The following is a 17,838-nucleotide window of genomic DNA, read 5'->3' as shown; positions in this document are numbered from 1 at the left end:
TCATCTTCTCTAGGTTACATTTGAACACAGGGTTGTGTTTGTGTCATGTTGCCCAACAGTAATACACTGCACGTTTAAATATAATTCTGCAGGTTCCCTGCCTCTTGCCTGGGAAGTTTTGTACACTTGCTGCTACATAAGCCATTGTATGGATTGATATAAACGATTGCAATTGTTTGCTCTCTCTCTGCAGGAGGTCACAGCCAGTAGCCGCCACTATGTCGATAGATTGTTTGATCTCGATCCCCAAAAAGTCCTGCAAGGTGTCATGTAAGTCATTGAAACACTCTTGGGCTCTTGGTTATGCATAGGCCAGGTGTATTTGATCCCACTAGAGTGACAGGTCAAGGGCAAGGAGCTCTTCCTATGTTTTTTTTTTGAGAAATGTAGTTGGCAAATCTTAATATAAATATGTCAGTATTGATATAGAGATAGTATTGATATAGTCTCTCACTCTGTAGTGCATATGGTTCATAACACTGCCTCCCAGTTGCCAGAAATGAGGGTAAACATTCTGTGAGCACTGAATTTTTTTTTTTCAAATTTATTTCTGCCTTTTGGCCATGTTTTGCTCCTCTTCCAGGTCTGTTGAGACTTTTTTCTTGCTGCACTGCCAAGTCAGTGTACCTGCCTCTTACTCTTTCCCCTGCTGCCATGCCTGCGTGTTGGCTTTGACTTTTTTAGTGCTTGGCTTCTGTCTCCCTATGGGAACTGCAAGCTGCAAGAGAATGCTTCCATGGAACTGAATTTGGATGCAAGTTATATTTCAGTACTTCTCAGGGTAGGAACTGAGAGAGTGAGTCAAGGAGCAGGAGTGAAAGTGTTGCAAAGCTCTGGATGTTCCCTTGCTGTTCTTAGGCCACGAGCTTTCCACTAGAATCGCTTTTCCAGCAAAGTGGGAAATGAGACCTTGCCCAGGACTGACTTTGGTGGTGAAACCAGATCTTTCTGGGCTTACCAGTAGCTTGCTGGCTATGGCTGTCTATTAAAACACCAGGAGAAATCAGAGGAATAAGAATGTTGGCTGTGTTGCTTAGCATGACCTGAGGTGTTCCCCAGTAGTGAATGGGGGACAGGACATCTTAGTCCAAATGTCCAGGGGCAACATGTCAGTGTCCCTTTAAAATACATGAAGAACCCAGTCTAGGTAAAAGTGTCCTGGAAGTTTTCTTGGTTGGAATACCCCCACAGCGGTATAAGAACTTACTGCTGTAACTATGTGCAGGTTCTTAACTCTGCTCAAGGGTTTTGCTTCCACCCCTTGGCCTTTGTGGTCCCCTCCTCATAAGGGTGGTGGGATGGTCCTGGGGAAGGATGTGTCTCATCCAGTCCCAGTGGGGTGACTTAGCCCCTCTTTTCTCCCTGGCAGATGCTCTGAGACATGGCTGGTGCTCCATCCCTGCTCTCCTTCCTTTTCAAAGGACTGGAGCCCGCAACCCTTGGTAATCCCTTCCCTATCTTTTGATATGTTATTAATCTTTTGCAGTATAACTGATCTCCCAGAAACAGGAGTTTTAGGCAGTATCTTTGTCTTGAGTAGCATCTGAAATTCTTCATCTTGTCCGTGGGTGTCAGTGGATTCTATGCTGAGATTCTTTTCTTGTATTTAGAGACAAGAAAATACCAATTTATTTTACAAAATCTCTCACAGGGCAGATTTGGATGGTAAAACTGTATTTGTGATGCTCTGGCTCCAATCTCAATTGTGAGAGCATCTTTACTGACTCTGAGCCAGTCCTTTGTGGCAGATTTGATTTTGAAATATTGGTGGGTGGGTGTTTGATAGTCCAATTTATAAAAAAAAATTATATAAAAAGAATACGAATATGAAAGAATACAAAAATTTATATAAAAGATGGAATTTAGAGTAGTGTATATATTAAAAATTTCTGTCAGTCCAGAATTCTTTTTGGGCAGGAAAATACTGCTTTGTCCTTCTTTCTTTGATTTCAGGGTATATGCAGAGATGTTGAAGTTAGAATGATCTGGTATTTGGGGTGGAGTAGGAAAGGATTAAAGTTTTTCCAGAAGAGTCTGTCAGAAGCTTTACCAGATATGTTGCATCCTTTGCAGAAGTTCTTTGTTTCCTAAGATGTGCTGTTTTTTCCCTGCATCCTGGCTGGAAATACTGATGACCTAGATTTTTATTTTGATTGATGGAACTGTATGAATATCAAGGATCAGAAAATGGGCTGTTGTAAGAGGCTTTGTTTCTGCCGATTGTCTTCAGTTATGATAGTCCTGTTTTTTGTATGCTTGAATGAATAACTTGGGCTTGGGGTTTTTTTCATTGCATCCTTGTAATTTTAATGAAACCCAACTTCTGAATGAACTTTGATAAAGGTAGAATGTGCCTAAATGCTTCTTGAACTTGAAAATCATGCCAGTCCAGTTTTCATCTTGTAACTTGAGAAAGCTTTAATTACATATTCTGAAAGCATTTAAATGATTAAAATCTCCTTTTTTTCCCCTGCTTTCCCATGAATTTTCATAGAGTTGGTGTTCAGTTTTCTTCATCGAGACTATAAAGCTCTACCTGGTTAAGAGCTTTTTTCTTTTCCTTCTACTGGGAAAACGGAAACCATTTCCTTGTTGTCCATTACTGCTGCATGTGGATCTATTGATCTTATTTCAAAATGCCAAGTTTCCTGCAGAACTTCTCTTCACATAATTTTTGTCCTGCACATCTGGGTATGGATAGTGGGTAGGAAGGGGAGAGTTGTACCTGCCCCGAAATCCTGAATTTCTGTTCAGGATTTGAGAAGTTGAGATGACTACTGCCTTTTTTACTGTACCTGGTAGTGCACTAAGGTGTTCAGAGCCCATCTCCATACCCACTTACTGTCTTTGTAGATGAGTAAGGTTAATATAGTAGTTCCCTTCATGGACTCCAAATTGTGGCTGTGCTTATGCTTGAGAGATCTTTACAGGTTTGCTTTGTGTCTCCATAGGTGCTCCTGTGACCCTTTCCTCTTGCTGTTGTATAGCTCAGGTTTTTCCAGTGTGCTCAGAGTGCATTCTGCAAGGTCAGCACTGATGTCAGGTGTGCAGCTCTTGAGTGCAGCTTGTTGGTAGTGCATACATTGCCTCGCACAGATACTGCAGTGCATTAAATGCTGTGGTCTCTCTGAGGTTCTCTTCAATGTTTTGCTGTTATTGGCAGAGGAACGGAAGTGGTTCTGTAAATTTCTGTGCTTTTATGAGAGCTTCATTTGTCCCAAGATTGTTCCTGCAGCATCGTCTTGTGCTTTGCAGTATTTATTTATTTTTTTAAAAGCATTTCTGGGTTGTGATCCTTAGACTGTCATTTTCTTTTCACCTGCTATTAAGCTCAGGACCGTATTGTTCAGATGCAAGACTGATACCTGGTTTTATTCTCTAACTTTCTTGCTGGTCGTGGGCTTCTTTGAGAGACATCTTATTATGATTACATTTAGCCTGGTGCCTTCAAAGTTACAATCTATCATTTTACAGAGAAATCTGTAATCCCACCTCAAGGCTGGGTTTCTGACAAGCCTGGCTTGCTCAAGGTCCCAGCTGTTTCTCATGAGGCTATTCCTCAGCAGTCAGAGTGTGTCATCCTTCAGGACTTGTAAATTACCATCTTTGTGTTGCACTGAAAATTCCTGTGCTACTGCTGTCCCTGTCCTTTATGGCCAGCAGGAATTAGTAGATCAGCATTTTCCAACCTTGTGTGAGCATTTTATTTCTCAGTACAGTGAAAGAAACATCTTACAGAAATGGCACATGGTCCTCACACAGTGTGTTTTGCATCCAGCTACTTCCTTTTTGTAGTTTGGGTCTATAATAAATGTTCCAGGCACGGGTTTAGATGGCTGTGTAATACTATGACTGTTGGAGGGATCATCAGTGCAATGTTCACACATGCCCACCACAAACACTGTGAAATATGAGAGGCAATTTCATGAAGTGGGAAGAGAGTAAATTCCCATCTTAGTTCTAATGGAGCAACAGTTATGTCCCTTCAGACAGTTGTGAAGGGGCTACTTTTGCTTCTTGTTCTTCTTGTCTGTTAAACTTCTGTAACACTAAGTGATGCACAGCACTTGTTTCCACATTTTGCATCCCAAACAACTGCTTCAGATTTTCAGTCTCAGTGGGCACTTCTGAACCTCAGTTTTCTGCAGGAGCTTTTTTGGTTTTGTGCGTATTCCCTTGGCCATGTGAAAATAGAGCAGTCCTTGTTCCTTTCATAGTTTGTCCCTTTACATTTGGGTCAATTCTGTTGTCTCCCAGGCAGTACACTTTAGTAAATGCATATCCTGCATGAAACTTGGAGGTGTTATTGGGTAACAACAAGTGATGTAATTTTTTGAAGCATTGTTTTTGTGCAGTCATTCATGTGTTGAGGGAAGAGGCTCCTGAGTCTCTTGTTAGTGCTTTGTGAACTGCAGGATGGGCTCTTTGTGGCTTGGAGCTGGGAAGCTGCAGGATCTGACAGAAATTGGAGAAGGTTTAGGTGGTGCTGGGAGCACTCCTATACTTGTTGGTTTTTCCCTTTCAAGAGGTGAGCTGTGAAGGAAAGCTTTTTGGAGGGAAAGAAGGAACTGAAAGGCTTAAACATCTGAGAATTAAGTAGTGCTCTGTGAAGGGGGGCTTTCAGTGCAGTGGTTTTTGTAGTCAGGTGGAAGGATGGTGTAGACAGAGGGAAGAGAGGGACATGCACTTCAATGCAAGTGTGTTCCTGTCACAAGAAAATATACTTTCACTTTTGCACTTTTTTTTATAATGTAGCAAAAGGTACATATGCAGAATAGTTTTGGTTTGTTTTGTTTTTTTTTTTTTTTTTGCAAGTAAGTTGTTGTGTATTGTAACTCCTGGTGTAATATTTAGAGGTGGGCTAAACTTCAGGTGTACCTATGATATTTGGCCAGCAGTCTTCAGCCTTACAGGGATGTTTAGTATTTCAAGCTTTGCATTTACTGCTCTGAGCCCGTGAGAAAATGATGGTTATTGATGCCATTTCACTGCTACTTTAGAGATTTCTGTGAAGGCACATTTCTCCAAAACCCCTCTGTTGGGATAGCCCTCAGTGTGGTGATACTGTTGCTGTGATGGCTTGAGGCTCAGAGTCAGATGAGGGAGGAGCCTCTGTCAGGCTGGCTGATGGAGCTGGAGAGAATGGGATGAGCACTGGTCATAGGAGTGCTGAGGTGTTACTCAGAGCTCAGGCTGAGCACAGCTGAACATATCATGGCCATCCAGAGTTTCCCTGATTAATCTGGTACATAAAGGCAGTGGCTGCTTGCAAGGTGGGGTGCAAGCAGCAGGCAGCTGGGGGAGAAATAATTCTGCCCTGTGGGGGTGTTGTAAAGACTGAACTTGGAGGTTGGGCCCAAGGGATATGTGCTACAGAGCCAGTAATGGTGCTGAGGTTGTGATTCTTCATATTTGGTGTTGGAATTTCTGGTTCCAGGCTGCCAGTTTGCACTATTGGAATCAGTATTAAAAAAGCTGAATTTAGTAGCTTTCCAAAAGAAGCTCATTTTCCATTTGCAATATGGAACTTCTATGCTAACATAAAGGGCTGATATTTCTAGTAATATGCAAGGGACAGAACTCTATTTACCAGTTAATTTGTGTACCAGATGATTCAGCTGACTGTGGTATGTGTGCTGTGTTTTGGTGCTGAACTGATAATGTCACTTGTTGAGATGCTTTTATTTGGGGATTGCAGCAGAAGGCTAGCTCAGAGAATTACTTGCTAAAGTATACTTCAAACAGGCATTATCTGAAATGTCCAGAAACTCCAGAATGAGAGAGTTTATGGGCATATAAATATTAGGGGATTTCTGTTCTAATGAGAACCCATTTGAAAAAGGAAATTTAGGCTTGACTGGGTCAATACATCATCTTAGCTCTGATACCTATCTGGAGATAAAAATCAGAGGTTTTGCTTCATGACAGAAGGACTTACGATTATTATAATCTAATGAGTAGTAACTATCTTAAATTAATAGAGTTTGGTGATCCTTCAGTGGTTGTTGGCCTAAGGTGCAGTGGATAGTGTCAAACAATATTCCAAGCTCACATTTAGGACAGCCAAACATGCTGCAAGGCAATTTTAAGGTATTTTCCTATCTTGAATGAAACTGAAAACTTATCCATGTGGATCACTTGTGGTGGGTGACATTCTGCAGATAAAGAGTGGTGGGTTTAAAATGGGACAGTGGACAAAAGTAACTTTAAATAAAGGGACAGTGAATGAAGAATAGTGCAGTAAAAATGTAGTGTTACAGGTATCTCTTGGTTTAATGAAATTTCATTCAATTTTTGCTTAAGCTGTGGGATGCACTTCTAAGTGCTGAAGGCAAGCCTTCATAATGGGAAGTGAGATATCCTTGGGAAAAGATAGAGACATGTATTTAATATTTTGGGTCATTCATGTGAAGCACCAGTGGTGGAGCTGGTCTTTTCACATGGTTTGGCTGTTTCAGGACAGCTGTGAAAGAAGTGTTTTGCTGATCACAGAGGTGGTCACAGAACAGGAATATTCTGAGTGAGGATTTGTGAGAGTTCTGCTGAGCTGCAGCTGCTTTGCCCACACTGCTGTTGGAGTAATTCTTTAGGACCTAGTGTGGTTAAATAGCAGAGATTGATGCTGAAATTGAAATGCTGATAATACAGAGCTCTCTCTAGCTATGGTTCGTGTGGTTTTGTTGGTTTGGTTTTTTTAGTTTATACTGGTTACATAATGGAAGTTAGCTTAACTCCCATCCACCACTAACTTCAAGCATTTTTAATTTGGGTTATATTGTTTTTAAGGCTGACTGAGGCAAGTTGTCTCTTTGTTACTGATCTCATGCAACTTGTAGCACCATATCCAGACTGGGTGCAAAGGATGTGGCAGTAAAATGTGCTTGGGAGAGGTGGGAAAAGCAGCATCTCCTTTCGTCAGACCAGGTAGAAACTGGAAAGGAACTCGAGTTGAAACTATAGCCAAAGACATGGAGAGATAACATTGTTAAGCTTGATCAGAAGGGCCGCATGTTAATTGAATGATGTAAACTCCTATGTGGAAGTGAAGGTTTGGTATGAGATGTTTCTTCAGTCTGTCACACACAGCAAGAGGAGCATTGGAAAACACGATAAATTTGGTGTAGGAGTAAGCTATCAATATCTCTAAATACAGGTATGGGTCACTGAAACACCTCCCTTTCTATTTGGTAGACTTTCTTTGTCAGGAAACTTATGACATGGTAATTTGCCTCTGCAGAGAGGATACTTGAGATAAGAGTTCAAGCATTTTCAATGGCATTGAGATATGGAGGAGTTGGAGTAAACACTTTTAGCATTATGTGTGTTAAATTCTGCTGTTCTGCAGTGCTATAATTGTAGCCAGATGCTATTCTACTACAGCACTTTGATTTTATGCACTGAGACTACAGAATTAAGATTGAGAACATGGATTGAGGGGCTTTTGTTTAAATGTTTTTTGTTTAGTTTGCGCTGTTTGTTGATTGTGTCACAGTTTCTAAGTGTTAAAATTCAAAGGAGTTGAGTAATACTGTCTCACTGTGCTGCTTTGTTCTTTCCTGTAAAATAATCTTTTTTTGTTGTATCAACTGATACTTTTGAATGGAATTAGAAATCTTGAAACTTTGCTTCCCAACTTGATGATGAACCTTAAAATTAAGCTGATTTTGGGACTTTGGGGTTTGCTTGAATTGACAGGAGTTTGTAAAATATTATTTACGTAGTTGGACCAGCAGTCATGTTGGTCTCTACTTACTAAAGGAGTAGAAAACAGTTTTAAGCCATAGCAGTATCTGTCTTAGAAATTGATTCTGTGACAATAGTGATGGCCGTATTTTAACATGCAAAACCTGGTCATTAAGTCTTGACATTACCTTCCATCTGTCTATAAAAATGGGAGAGTGGAGGAAAGAGAGCAGGAGAAGGAGACAAAAGCTGTAGGAAGCATAACTGTCCAAACTTTAGCTCCTCAACAGTGAGCTTCTGGCTGTAGTCCAGCTAGTTCAGGTGCCATTTGCTTATATGATCCTGAAACTTAGAAACTCTCCTGCAGCTGGGACAGCTGTTTTTTGAGCTGTGTCCCTGTATCAGCTGCAGTACCTCAGTTTTTTTAGAAGGTTGCATTTTGAGTTTTTGAGACCGCTGCTTTGTGTCGCTTTGTTGTTGTGACTTTGGACAGCCCCTGCTAGATAAATCTCCAGCCCTGACAGTGCTTTGTGTTGGGAGCTTCGTCTGGCTGCATAACTGGCTCAGAATCTCTTGGAACTATTTAATACTAAAAGTGAAAGCATTGGCTGGAGGTGCCAAGGGCTACTTTTCCTTCTGTGATTGTTCAGCTCATGTTTGATAACCCTTCTCTGTCTAGGAACCCCTGAGATATGGCTCTCTGCTGTTTTCAAAAGTCATAAGATGAGGAAATGTCATGCAGGCTCTTATTTCCTCCTCTTCTGTGGAGTTCCTGTGGCTGTTTCCTCAAGTCACTCTGGCTCGTTTCAAGATCTTTTGTGTCGCTCTGGTGGAGGGTGATGTAGGAAATCTCCAGGGCTTCCTAACAGAATTTTGTAATTTATTCTGTTTGTGCTTGATTTACTATATTTAAAAATGGAGGTAGAGCCAAATTGTCACCTTGTCAATTGAATCTATGCTGCTTTCTCAGGGTTTCTTTTGCAGGAGAGATGCAGGTATGGAGGTTCACTGGGGATGCTGTGAGTCTGTCTTTTCTCAACTGGGACCTGAGCTCACTCTTGTTTCATTGGGGTTTTATTCTGTGGAAGGAGTTCCAAACTTAGGAACTGACTTCATTAAGATGTTGAACTTCAGGAACTTCAGCATAGGATAAAGGTCAGCGCTTCAGCTTCCTTCTGCAATAGTAATTTTCATTGACTGCTAATTTTCTCAGGATGTAGGCATTTAATAATATTGGTTTTTATTGGTTAGGAATCATTGAAACTGAAAGACCATATTTTACTAGCAAACTGTTATTTTTAATATCACTTCTCACTTATTTGAAGTGGCTATATCTGGTGCCTTTAAACAATTACACATTAAATATCACAATAAAACCAGAACTTCATAAACAGTTGGCAAATCAGTTCCTCTTGTAACTCTTGACAATCTGTATTTAGATGGAAATTAGATTTTTCTTTAGTTTAATGTACTCCTAAAATATTTTAAACACTCATGCTGTGTTCATATACTAGCATGCGCTGCACTTTATAGCTAATTAATTGAACTGATTGCTTTTGGGTTACAATGTTCTGAAACATTGTTAGAGCTGATAAACACTACCCAGTAATTTTTTTTCTGCCTTTCTCAAGTTTGTAGGAAGAAAATCACCCTTGCTGCTTTTTCAGTCTTGAGGGTTGTTTCATAACTTAAAGCTGAATGGTCATGGGTTCAACTGATGAAACAATATTTTTATTTCTTTAAGAAGCAATAAGAGATTGAAAAAGCTGGTTTAGCACTTCAGGAAGCAATATTCCCAAGCACTTAGCTAGGATCTCTGCAGTATTTTATTGTTGGCAGCCTGTGTTATTCCTTCTTGCAGGCTTTTTCCATATAAATTACTTTATTGTACTACAATACATGTCAGCATAAATATCAGATTTTAAATCTATGCATTAAATTGATAATAATGCATCTTATTTTGTTAAATGATTTGGAATTTAGTTTGAACCTAAACTAAGATTTAATAAGTAGGATATTAGAAAAACCCAAACCAAAAATCTAGCCAACCTCAAATGCATCTTAAGGGCTCTGTTTTATGGAGCTTCAGGTTTGTGTTTGCTCTCCACAGAGTTACTGTTCTGAGCTGAGAAACTCACTGGTGCTGTGATGTTCTGGGTGCAGGTGCCAGCTCTGAGTTTTTTTTGGAGGTTGCTCCAGCTGTGCTGGTGCTTGGCAGCTGGCTCATAACCTGAGCTTGGAGCTGGGAATTGGAAAGGCTGGAGCTCCCTCTGGATCATGGTCCTGTCACAGCTTCGGCCTGGAGTCACCAGGCCTGTTTTGTTCTTCTGAGGTTCTCATTTCCCTGTAACTACATTGTTACTGCTGTTCTCTTTTTCCTTGTGCCAAGGACTCCTTTGCACAGAGGGAATGGGAGCAGGGTGCCTGACATCTGGAAATAAAGTGGGGTTAGTTTTGGACTATGTTTCTGAGGTTTCTTTGTTACCTCTTGTACAAGATAGTGATCTTTGCTGCTTTTTTTTCCTTGGATGTATCTCATGATGTCTTGGATCTGAAATCAGTCAAGCTTGAACTTGTTGGAGGTAATGTTCTCAAATAAGGGAGTTGCCCTCAGTTTTTCCAAGGTTTATGATTCACCAAGGACATGGTAGTCTAGGACAGCATATGGTAGCTCCTTACTTCTTAGGGAACTAGCTTCTGATCAGGAAAATCTCTATTAAATATCATATGGAATTACATAATTATTTTTCATAGTACACAAAAAAACTCTACTACTATGCAGCATTTGAATGTAGAGTTTTAAGGGTGTTATTGCTTTCCATATCCATGGTTTCCTGTGTATTGAATAGGGTCACATCTGTAGGTGGCAGCTTGGAAGAGAGAAACGTGGCAGGGAACTTGGGAGTGCACACAGACATGGGGACCTCTGAGCCCTGTCTCTGACAGGTTTTGTCATGTTACCAATCTGAAGGTATTTGACTTGCCTGCAAGTTGAAGTTGGTCAAATGTACATGTGTTGGATCTGTCAGATATCTCAAGCTTGTGCCATTTCTTACCTATCTGACGTAACTTTTCTGAGGAACTTTGTGAACATGGGATGGAGAAATTAATCTGAATCATTCACAGATCAGGACTGTGCCCTCACTAACCCTTTCCACTTGAGTGTTATGGAACTTGGCTATGCTCCTGCCACGTTTGACAGAGTCGCTGACTCAAATTCTAATAGGCAATATTTATTAAATGGTTATAAGGTTAACAAACCATTCTGTTAGGGACTGGGACAAGAGTCACAAAAACTGGGTAGTGTTGTTTTCAGTTTTGTTTGTTGTTGTTGTTTGTTTCTTTTTTAACACAAAATGTGATGTAAAATCACAAGCACAATGTATTAAAACATCACCAAAATCTCTTAATTTCCAGAGTGCTTGGTTAGTGCCTCCTCTTGAGATGCCTTTGCAGGTTGTGGGTATGGTCCAGCTTTTCCAGTGACTCTGGTGCCTCAGGGTAGCAGGGAGAGGCAGCCTCTTCAGAAGTCCTGGAGTGGCCTGAGCACTTCAGTACCTGAACTTGGCGCATCTGTTGGTGCAGTTTCCTTTATTCCTCTGAGACATCTGACCCTTGCTTCTGCCACTGTTTTGGACTGACTCTTGTATTTAACAAACTTTAAAAAATTACCTTTAATGTGAAGGGTTCAGCATAGAAACCACTGAAGTACTATTTCTGATTTTAGTGAGAACTTCAGCTCTACTTGTGGAATTTTCAGGGGCTTCCAGCTTAGCCTGTCTCCTGACCTTGCTCTTTCTCCTCTACCTTCTGCCTTGTGGTGTGAAGTTACCCACCTTAGGGAGACACAAGAGGAAGGTGCAGCATTTCCCTGAGCTGAGCTAAGTGGAGCTGTACTGAGCTGGAAGTTGCTGCTCAGGGGTGGCTCCTTGGCCTGGGGGTTCCTGACTCTGCTGGATTCAGGTGTGCACAGAACTGCAGCTGAGCTGCTTTTAGTGATGCTCCCATGCTGGAGCTCTGAGATCACAGCTAGACTTGGAGCTAGTCTGCAATTCCTCCAGTACTCTTGTGCATGCAAGGAGACAGCACGTGGAGAAATTCAGGGAGAATAGGCAATTGCCTTTTGCTACTTGAGCTTCATGGAGGTCCTGTTTGTGCCAGTGAGGTGTTGCCTGCCTTGGCTAAGAAGTCTTTTACAACTCTAGTGGAGGGAGTTGTTAAACTTGGGGCACTTGGGGCAGCTGCTTGGTGCAGTGAAATCTGCTTTTTCAGTGCATACCAAGGGACTGTATAGTGTTCCTGCTGGCTAAGGCAGATCTTGCAGGACAGGAATAAAATACATTTCTTAAAAATTGCAGATAGCACCTGGGAGAGATACAGAGGCAAGAAAATGTGCTCACTTAAAGCAACCACTAAAACTCCCAAATTGTTTGAGTAATTATATGCATAGTGATTAACTTATCAATGTTGCTGCTGACACTATAATCAATGTGTGGTTTTTTTTTTTTTTTTTTTTTTTTTTTTTTTTTTTGTTGATAAAGAATTACTTGAAGTGTATCTCTCTTTATTCTCAGCTCTTAAAGGCCCCAACAGCTAGAAAGCTTTCTAGAAATTAATAATCTTGATTTTTGGAAACCAGTTCTAAGTTGCACACTTGCTTTCAGATTCTCTGGATTTTCATGTATACTTAATGTGCTCATATGAGGAGAAAAAAAGAGTAGGTGGTGATAGTTTTCAGCATGCAGTAGCAATTTTCTGAATAAAGTTGCAAACTACAGGTTTTCATAGGAATTCTTAGTGTGTGCAACCATTGTCCACTTTCCAAAGTGCTTCCCATATTCTGGTACCACAGTGTGAATGCCTGTAATGTGTGTAACCTTGCAGTGACTCTCAGGTGGGAAAATACTCTGGTTTCCACTTAATTCCTGAGATTTTGATGTGCAGATGTTTAGGTGTCCTGCTGAAATACATGAAAGGAAGCCTGGGGTGAAGAGGAGAGTAAAACCTGGTCTCTGGAGACTGGTGATGGTTCCTTTTTTCTTAACTTGCCTTTCCCTGCACCCAGTAGACTATTCAGTTAATACTTTAAATTACCAATATTTGACTTTCCAACCAATAGTGGGGTTTTAGAATTATTTTAGAAGTCTATGACCATGTGGGCACAAAGAACTAGTATATCTAGTTTTTCTCAGTATCTAAGACTTTTTGGTGTATAGTGTGCATGTGAGATAGTTTGGGTTTTTGCTTACTTGCAGGAGCTGGGATGTATTGGAATCTCAGAGCCCTGGGGTATTTTCCTGTGGGCTGAGGAAACTGTGTCTGAAGCACTGCCCAGTCTGTAGCTGCAGCATGGACATGTGGAAAACTGCTTGATAAGCCTCATGGAAATAGTAAATTCTGTAGATAAGCCCTCAGTACCTCAGCATAATTTACCAGGGTTTGTTTTTCTTTCTGGATTTACAGAGATATGAAAAATGCTGTAATTGGAAACAACAAACAAAAAGCCAACTTGATTGTTTTGGGAGCAGTTCCAAGGTATGTCCTTTGCTACTCTCCTTTTCACTGATTCACAGTAGGTCTGGAATAATGATCCTTCGATCACAGGCACTTTTTTGTTTTAACTTTGATTGTAGTTGACTGAATACTTTCTTTAATATAACTGAGAGAGACTTGAAATATCTGTTGAACTTATATATTACAGACAGGCTGTTGAGTAATGCTTTTCATTTAGAATTTCATAGAATTCTCTAAAGTAGTCTTGGTGTTTTTATTGAACTTTATCGACTCAGGAATAAAATATATTTTTTGACACTGATATTAATGATGGATCAAAGTGGTTGTATCTTAATCCTGTTCTTCAGCCAATTGCCTGGTGAGTTCATAACTGAAAGTGTGTAAGGTTATGTTTAAGATTTAATTTAAAATATTGAAAAACATCTGAGATAATTTGCTTGTCTGCTCCACTTGATTCAGAGGATTAAAAACCATTGATCATACTTTATTGTACCTTGCTGCTTCATCTGATGTTAACATTTTCTGGACCCTGATTCCACTAGTACAAATTGAACAAGTGACTTTAGCTCCTAGACTGCTCACTACAGCTTTCATTTCATCCCTCTTCTCCAGCTTTCTTTCAGCCTCAGTTTGCAACAATGGAGAATGAAAACCTTGAGCACTGCAGTGCTTGTGCTGCTAGTGTGGCACCCACCTGTATCTTTTTGCTTAAATGGCAACCAGGTCCCAAACTCTTCTGCCTGAGAGCTGCTGCTGCCTTGTCAAAAATGCTTTTTATTTGCAGAAAGTATCTTCTCACTGACAGACTGAATTTCTGCCAAGGCTAGCCCTTGAAATTCTCTAGGGATTAGCAGTGTGGCCACCCCTCTACGAAACCTGCTGGATTATCTTCCCTTTCAACCAGCTACAAACAGGTGAAGAGAAGACTTCACAGGAGATGAAAAGATGAAAATGGGCATTTGTTGAAGATGATGAGAAATTTAAGGAATTTCTATCAGCAACAGGCCTTAAGGGGTTTTTGCAAGTCCTGCTGATTCTTGTTGTTCCCATTTTAAAAGCTACAGAAGATCTTCACCTTCCAAATCTAGAATCTGCCTGTTCTTATATTTTGTAGGACTTCTGTTCCCTCAGTTATCCTGCTTTTTGCTGCTGCTTGTTTTGTGCCTAGTAAGGAAAATTCAAAAGTGCTTTTTTTCTTCATTGTTGTTAATGCTTTCTGGATGCCCAGGTAAATTATACAGTTAATCTACAACTGCAGAGAAATGACTGGCCCTGGGAAATGTTAAAAAGTGAACTCTCACACTTGTCCTCTCTTCAGGACAAGTTATTCTCAAATGACCAGAAGTTTCTTCAAAAAAGGCTCTTCAGACTGGAGGACTAGCTGAAATACATTGAGTTTTTGTGACCTCCCTGGCTATAACCTGACATCATCTACTCCCAAGTGCCTTTCTGAATACTTTACAATTTCCTCAAGGTGTTGCAGACAGGCTTCAATAGATTATAGACTGTTTGGGTTACAGGACTCCTTTGGTTGTTCTCTGTCAAGGAGGTGGGAAACCTTTGGCAACTGTGATGTGCCTTCTAATTGGTGAAGTTGGTGTTGTACAGGGCCCTATGGAATTCCAGTCTGCAAAACCAATCCTCTCCCTCAGTGAGGGGAGGAATAACCAACACGGCATTCTTTGGTTTAAGTCTTTAAGAACAGTTTTGTTTTCACAGAGTTCAGTTGCAGGCTTCCATCAGAAATTGATTCTCTTCTCTAATGGGAATTGTTAGAATTCTGCTGCTGCTTTGTCCTGTGGCTCAGCTTATTTTTTACTAATTTCTTGCTTCTCTCTCCTTCCCCAAGTATTCCTCCCCCAAGCTTTCAGAAAATGCTCTTTAGACCCAAGGAACCCCTTTAGACCTGTCACTCAGTGGAAAAGAAAACAGTTTGTTCAAATATTAGAGCAGACTTATATGGGGTTTGGAAACAAGTCTAGGAAGTATCTTTCATTTGAAATTGGGCCAAATACTACTGGAATATATGAAATATCCCTATTATTTTAAAACATTGCAAAGAAATGCAAAGTCCTTTAAAGATCTTCCTACAAAGGAAGCAATTGCTGTGGAAGAATGGTGGATCCCTGTCATTTCTGGACCAGTGGCCTCCTGAGTCTGAGCTGGCTCTTTAGTGGTGTCATCTTTGGAAAGGGGCATGCATCAATACCTTAAATAAATTTTTTTGGGACCCTTTAAAGTTTAGTCTGACCTGTGGTCATCTCTGCACTGCTTGTTCTGAAGAGGGTGCTAGAGAAAACAGGTGATTAAAGAAAGCTTGCAGAATTGCCATGTCTGGTATTTAAAACTAGGAGGTGTTAGAACTATACAAATGTGTGCAGAGACTTGGCCCTGGATGCTCAGAATGGAAATAGCCAGCTTGTGTGTGGATTTTTTTCCTAAGAAGTGATTTTCTGTATCTCTTCCTAGAATCATAGAATTTCCATTCTCATGGAATGCTGGCATTGGGTACCTGCCAAGGCTGCAGAAATGTTGCTTTTTGAAATTCTTGCTTTTCAGTAGCAGTCCCAGAAAATAGAAATTTTAAAGTTTAGAGGGGGAAAAGTTATTTTAAGGCCAAATTCTTTCAGTGGCAGACCAACTTAAAGCTAAGACACGACGGTATTTGCAAACTTGTACTGTCCTTCAGTTTTGTTTTCCTTCTACCCCCACATTAGTGCTAGCAGAGACCAAGAAATCCACAGTAATTGTTGGTGTGCCCCTTTACTCAGCAGTTTATAAGAACAAATCCTGCAGCTTTCATGTCTATCACCATGTCAGACACGTCTTGGGAGTCCAAGTTCAATATTTAATGCTTTCTGTCAGTTCCTCTTACAGCCTAAATCTTAGGGAAATGATGGAATCATCAGTTCAAATGTAAACTGTTCTTTTCTAAGTCATCTTAACAGGGCTTCTGAACTAAGTAAGTGCTGTTCATCTAGTAGCAGTTTGTAGTGCTGCTGGCTCCCATCCCTCTGAACTGTAAATAGCTCACAGAGGTGGAATTGGAAAAGAAAACCCTTCAGTGAAATGAGCAGGAGGAAGTTCCTGGTCAGTCAGCATTCCAAGTCTGTGGAGCAGCTCTTGGTACCCAGAGAGATGCAGCATTGCTGGTGTGCCGTGCAGGCACCAGCAGGGCCTTTCCTGGGAACATTTCCTTCCTTCTTTCATGTGGGGAATGGCAGAGCACAGGGAAGGCAATGTTAAATTCCAGTGAGCAGAGCAAAGCTGTCTTCCTGTTTGTTGTAGTTACCTGTTGAAGCTCTGTTCTGTGTGATTTTGACAAAAAAACTTGAATTAAGCTATTGCTGATCTAGTTATTGTGGTTGAGAGTTCAATATTTAAAGTCTAATCCACTTCATTGAGAGCTTCAGTTATTCCTTTGCTCCAAAATTAATACAGTTTTTAAATCAAATATTAATCCCAACCACCCAGGGCCTTTAACAGAATCACTAAATCATTCGTGTCACTTACTGAAAATGATTTCTAACTTCCAGCTGATTGTTTCTCTATCACATAGAGTGAATTATTTGGCATTGTAAGGTGGTAGTGCACTTCTTCCCAAAGCTTTCTCTAGGTAGGTGCACCTCAAAGAATTTTGTGTAGCGACCTTTAACCTTTCCCTGACATTTATTAGTGATTCTGTTTAACTGTTGGGTTTTAAAATTTTTAAAATTTCTTTGGAATACATTTTAAAGGCCATGAAGGAACAGCTGAAGGACTTTTTTCTATTCCATCACTTGAATTTTGAGTTCTGCACAGCAGACTGGTAGGTTGCTTATAGAAGTGAAAACTAGTAAGACTTTACTGGGATTTTAAATTGTTTCTAGGGCACACCAACATGAAATTTTATGTTTCAGTTTATTGTTAAACATAATCAAATTCCCTCAGGCAGTGTTCTTTTAGCATTTGCCAAAAGAATAAAAGATTGCTGCTTTGATAACTGTGTAACCTGGTAGAAAAGATGAGAAGGGAAAGGCTTTAGGTGGCTCTGCCCCTGGCATGCAGATGAAATGCCAGGTTGGTGTAACAGAGCTCCTGCCACAGAACCACCCTCAGTGCTTCTGACCCTCTCCTGCCTCCACTTCTTGCCTTGTGTTTGTCTGCACTGCGACCTGCCTCAGCTCAGTAATCACACAAAACTAACTCTCACGAAAAGCAGGTCTTGTTCCGTGGAGTTAAAAACAAAACAGATGAGCAGAGAATGGGGAGAGCAGTGCTTGCCCTACAGCAGTGGAGAAATGTGCCTTGAAATGCTGAGGGGGTGCTGGGGTGACAATGCCATGGATCTCCATCAATGGCAGCTGGAACATCAGCCAGGACAGGCACTTCAAATGGTTCCATGTTTGATCCTGCCTCAGAGCAAGGCCTGAGGATGTGTCAGAGCTCCTCCTGCCTCCAGTGCTCCTCTGTGCCCACCTGATTGCCCTGGTGCCTGCAGGAGCTGAGGCTGGCCTCTGCTGGGGCTGTTAGTAAATGTGCTGTTATCAGGTCTGCACGTCTTCTGGGCCCTTCATCATCCCTGGCATGTTCCCAGCTTGCTTCCAGGAACTCCATGCACTTGGACACAGTACTGTGAGGTCTGTCATGCACATTAGGGAG

The 17,838-nt window shown here is 40.9% G+C and overlaps 1 protein-coding gene across 14 annotated transcripts in view; it reads left to right on the top strand.

Annotated features, from left to right (window-relative positions):
- Positions 1 to 17,838, top strand: part of ARMC8 (armadillo repeat containing 8) — a 62,261-nt gene that overhangs the window by 1,853 nt on the left and 42,570 nt on the right. For 3 of the 14 annotated variants that reach the window (XM_085587005.1, XM_085587007.1, XM_077785614.2), the window contains exon 2: positions 13,147 to 13,218. The exons of 2 other annotated variants lie outside the window; for them this stretch is intronic. In XM_085587005.1, coding sequence (XP_085443131.1) covers positions 13,151 to 13,218 — 68 coding nt within the window. In that variant the 5' untranslated portion in view covers positions 13,147 to 13,150. Of the gene's footprint in view, positions 1 to 193; positions 271 to 1,369; positions 1,443 to 13,146; positions 13,219 to 17,838 lie in introns of those variants that run through there. 9 more of the 14 variants (XM_085587006.1, XM_085587004.1, XM_021537170.3 and 6 more) reach the window with 5 other exon arrangements.

This window comes from Lonchura striata, chromosome 9, assembly GCF_050655825.1.
Source record: "Lonchura striata isolate lonStrDom1 chromosome 9, ASM5065582v1, whole genome shotgun sequence".
NCBI classification, from domain to species: domain Eukaryota; kingdom Metazoa; phylum Chordata; class Aves; order Passeriformes; family Estrildidae; genus Lonchura; species Lonchura striata.
The sequence above is the reverse complement of the archived record's forward strand: the minus strand, read 5'-3'. Positions and strand labels throughout refer to the sequence as shown.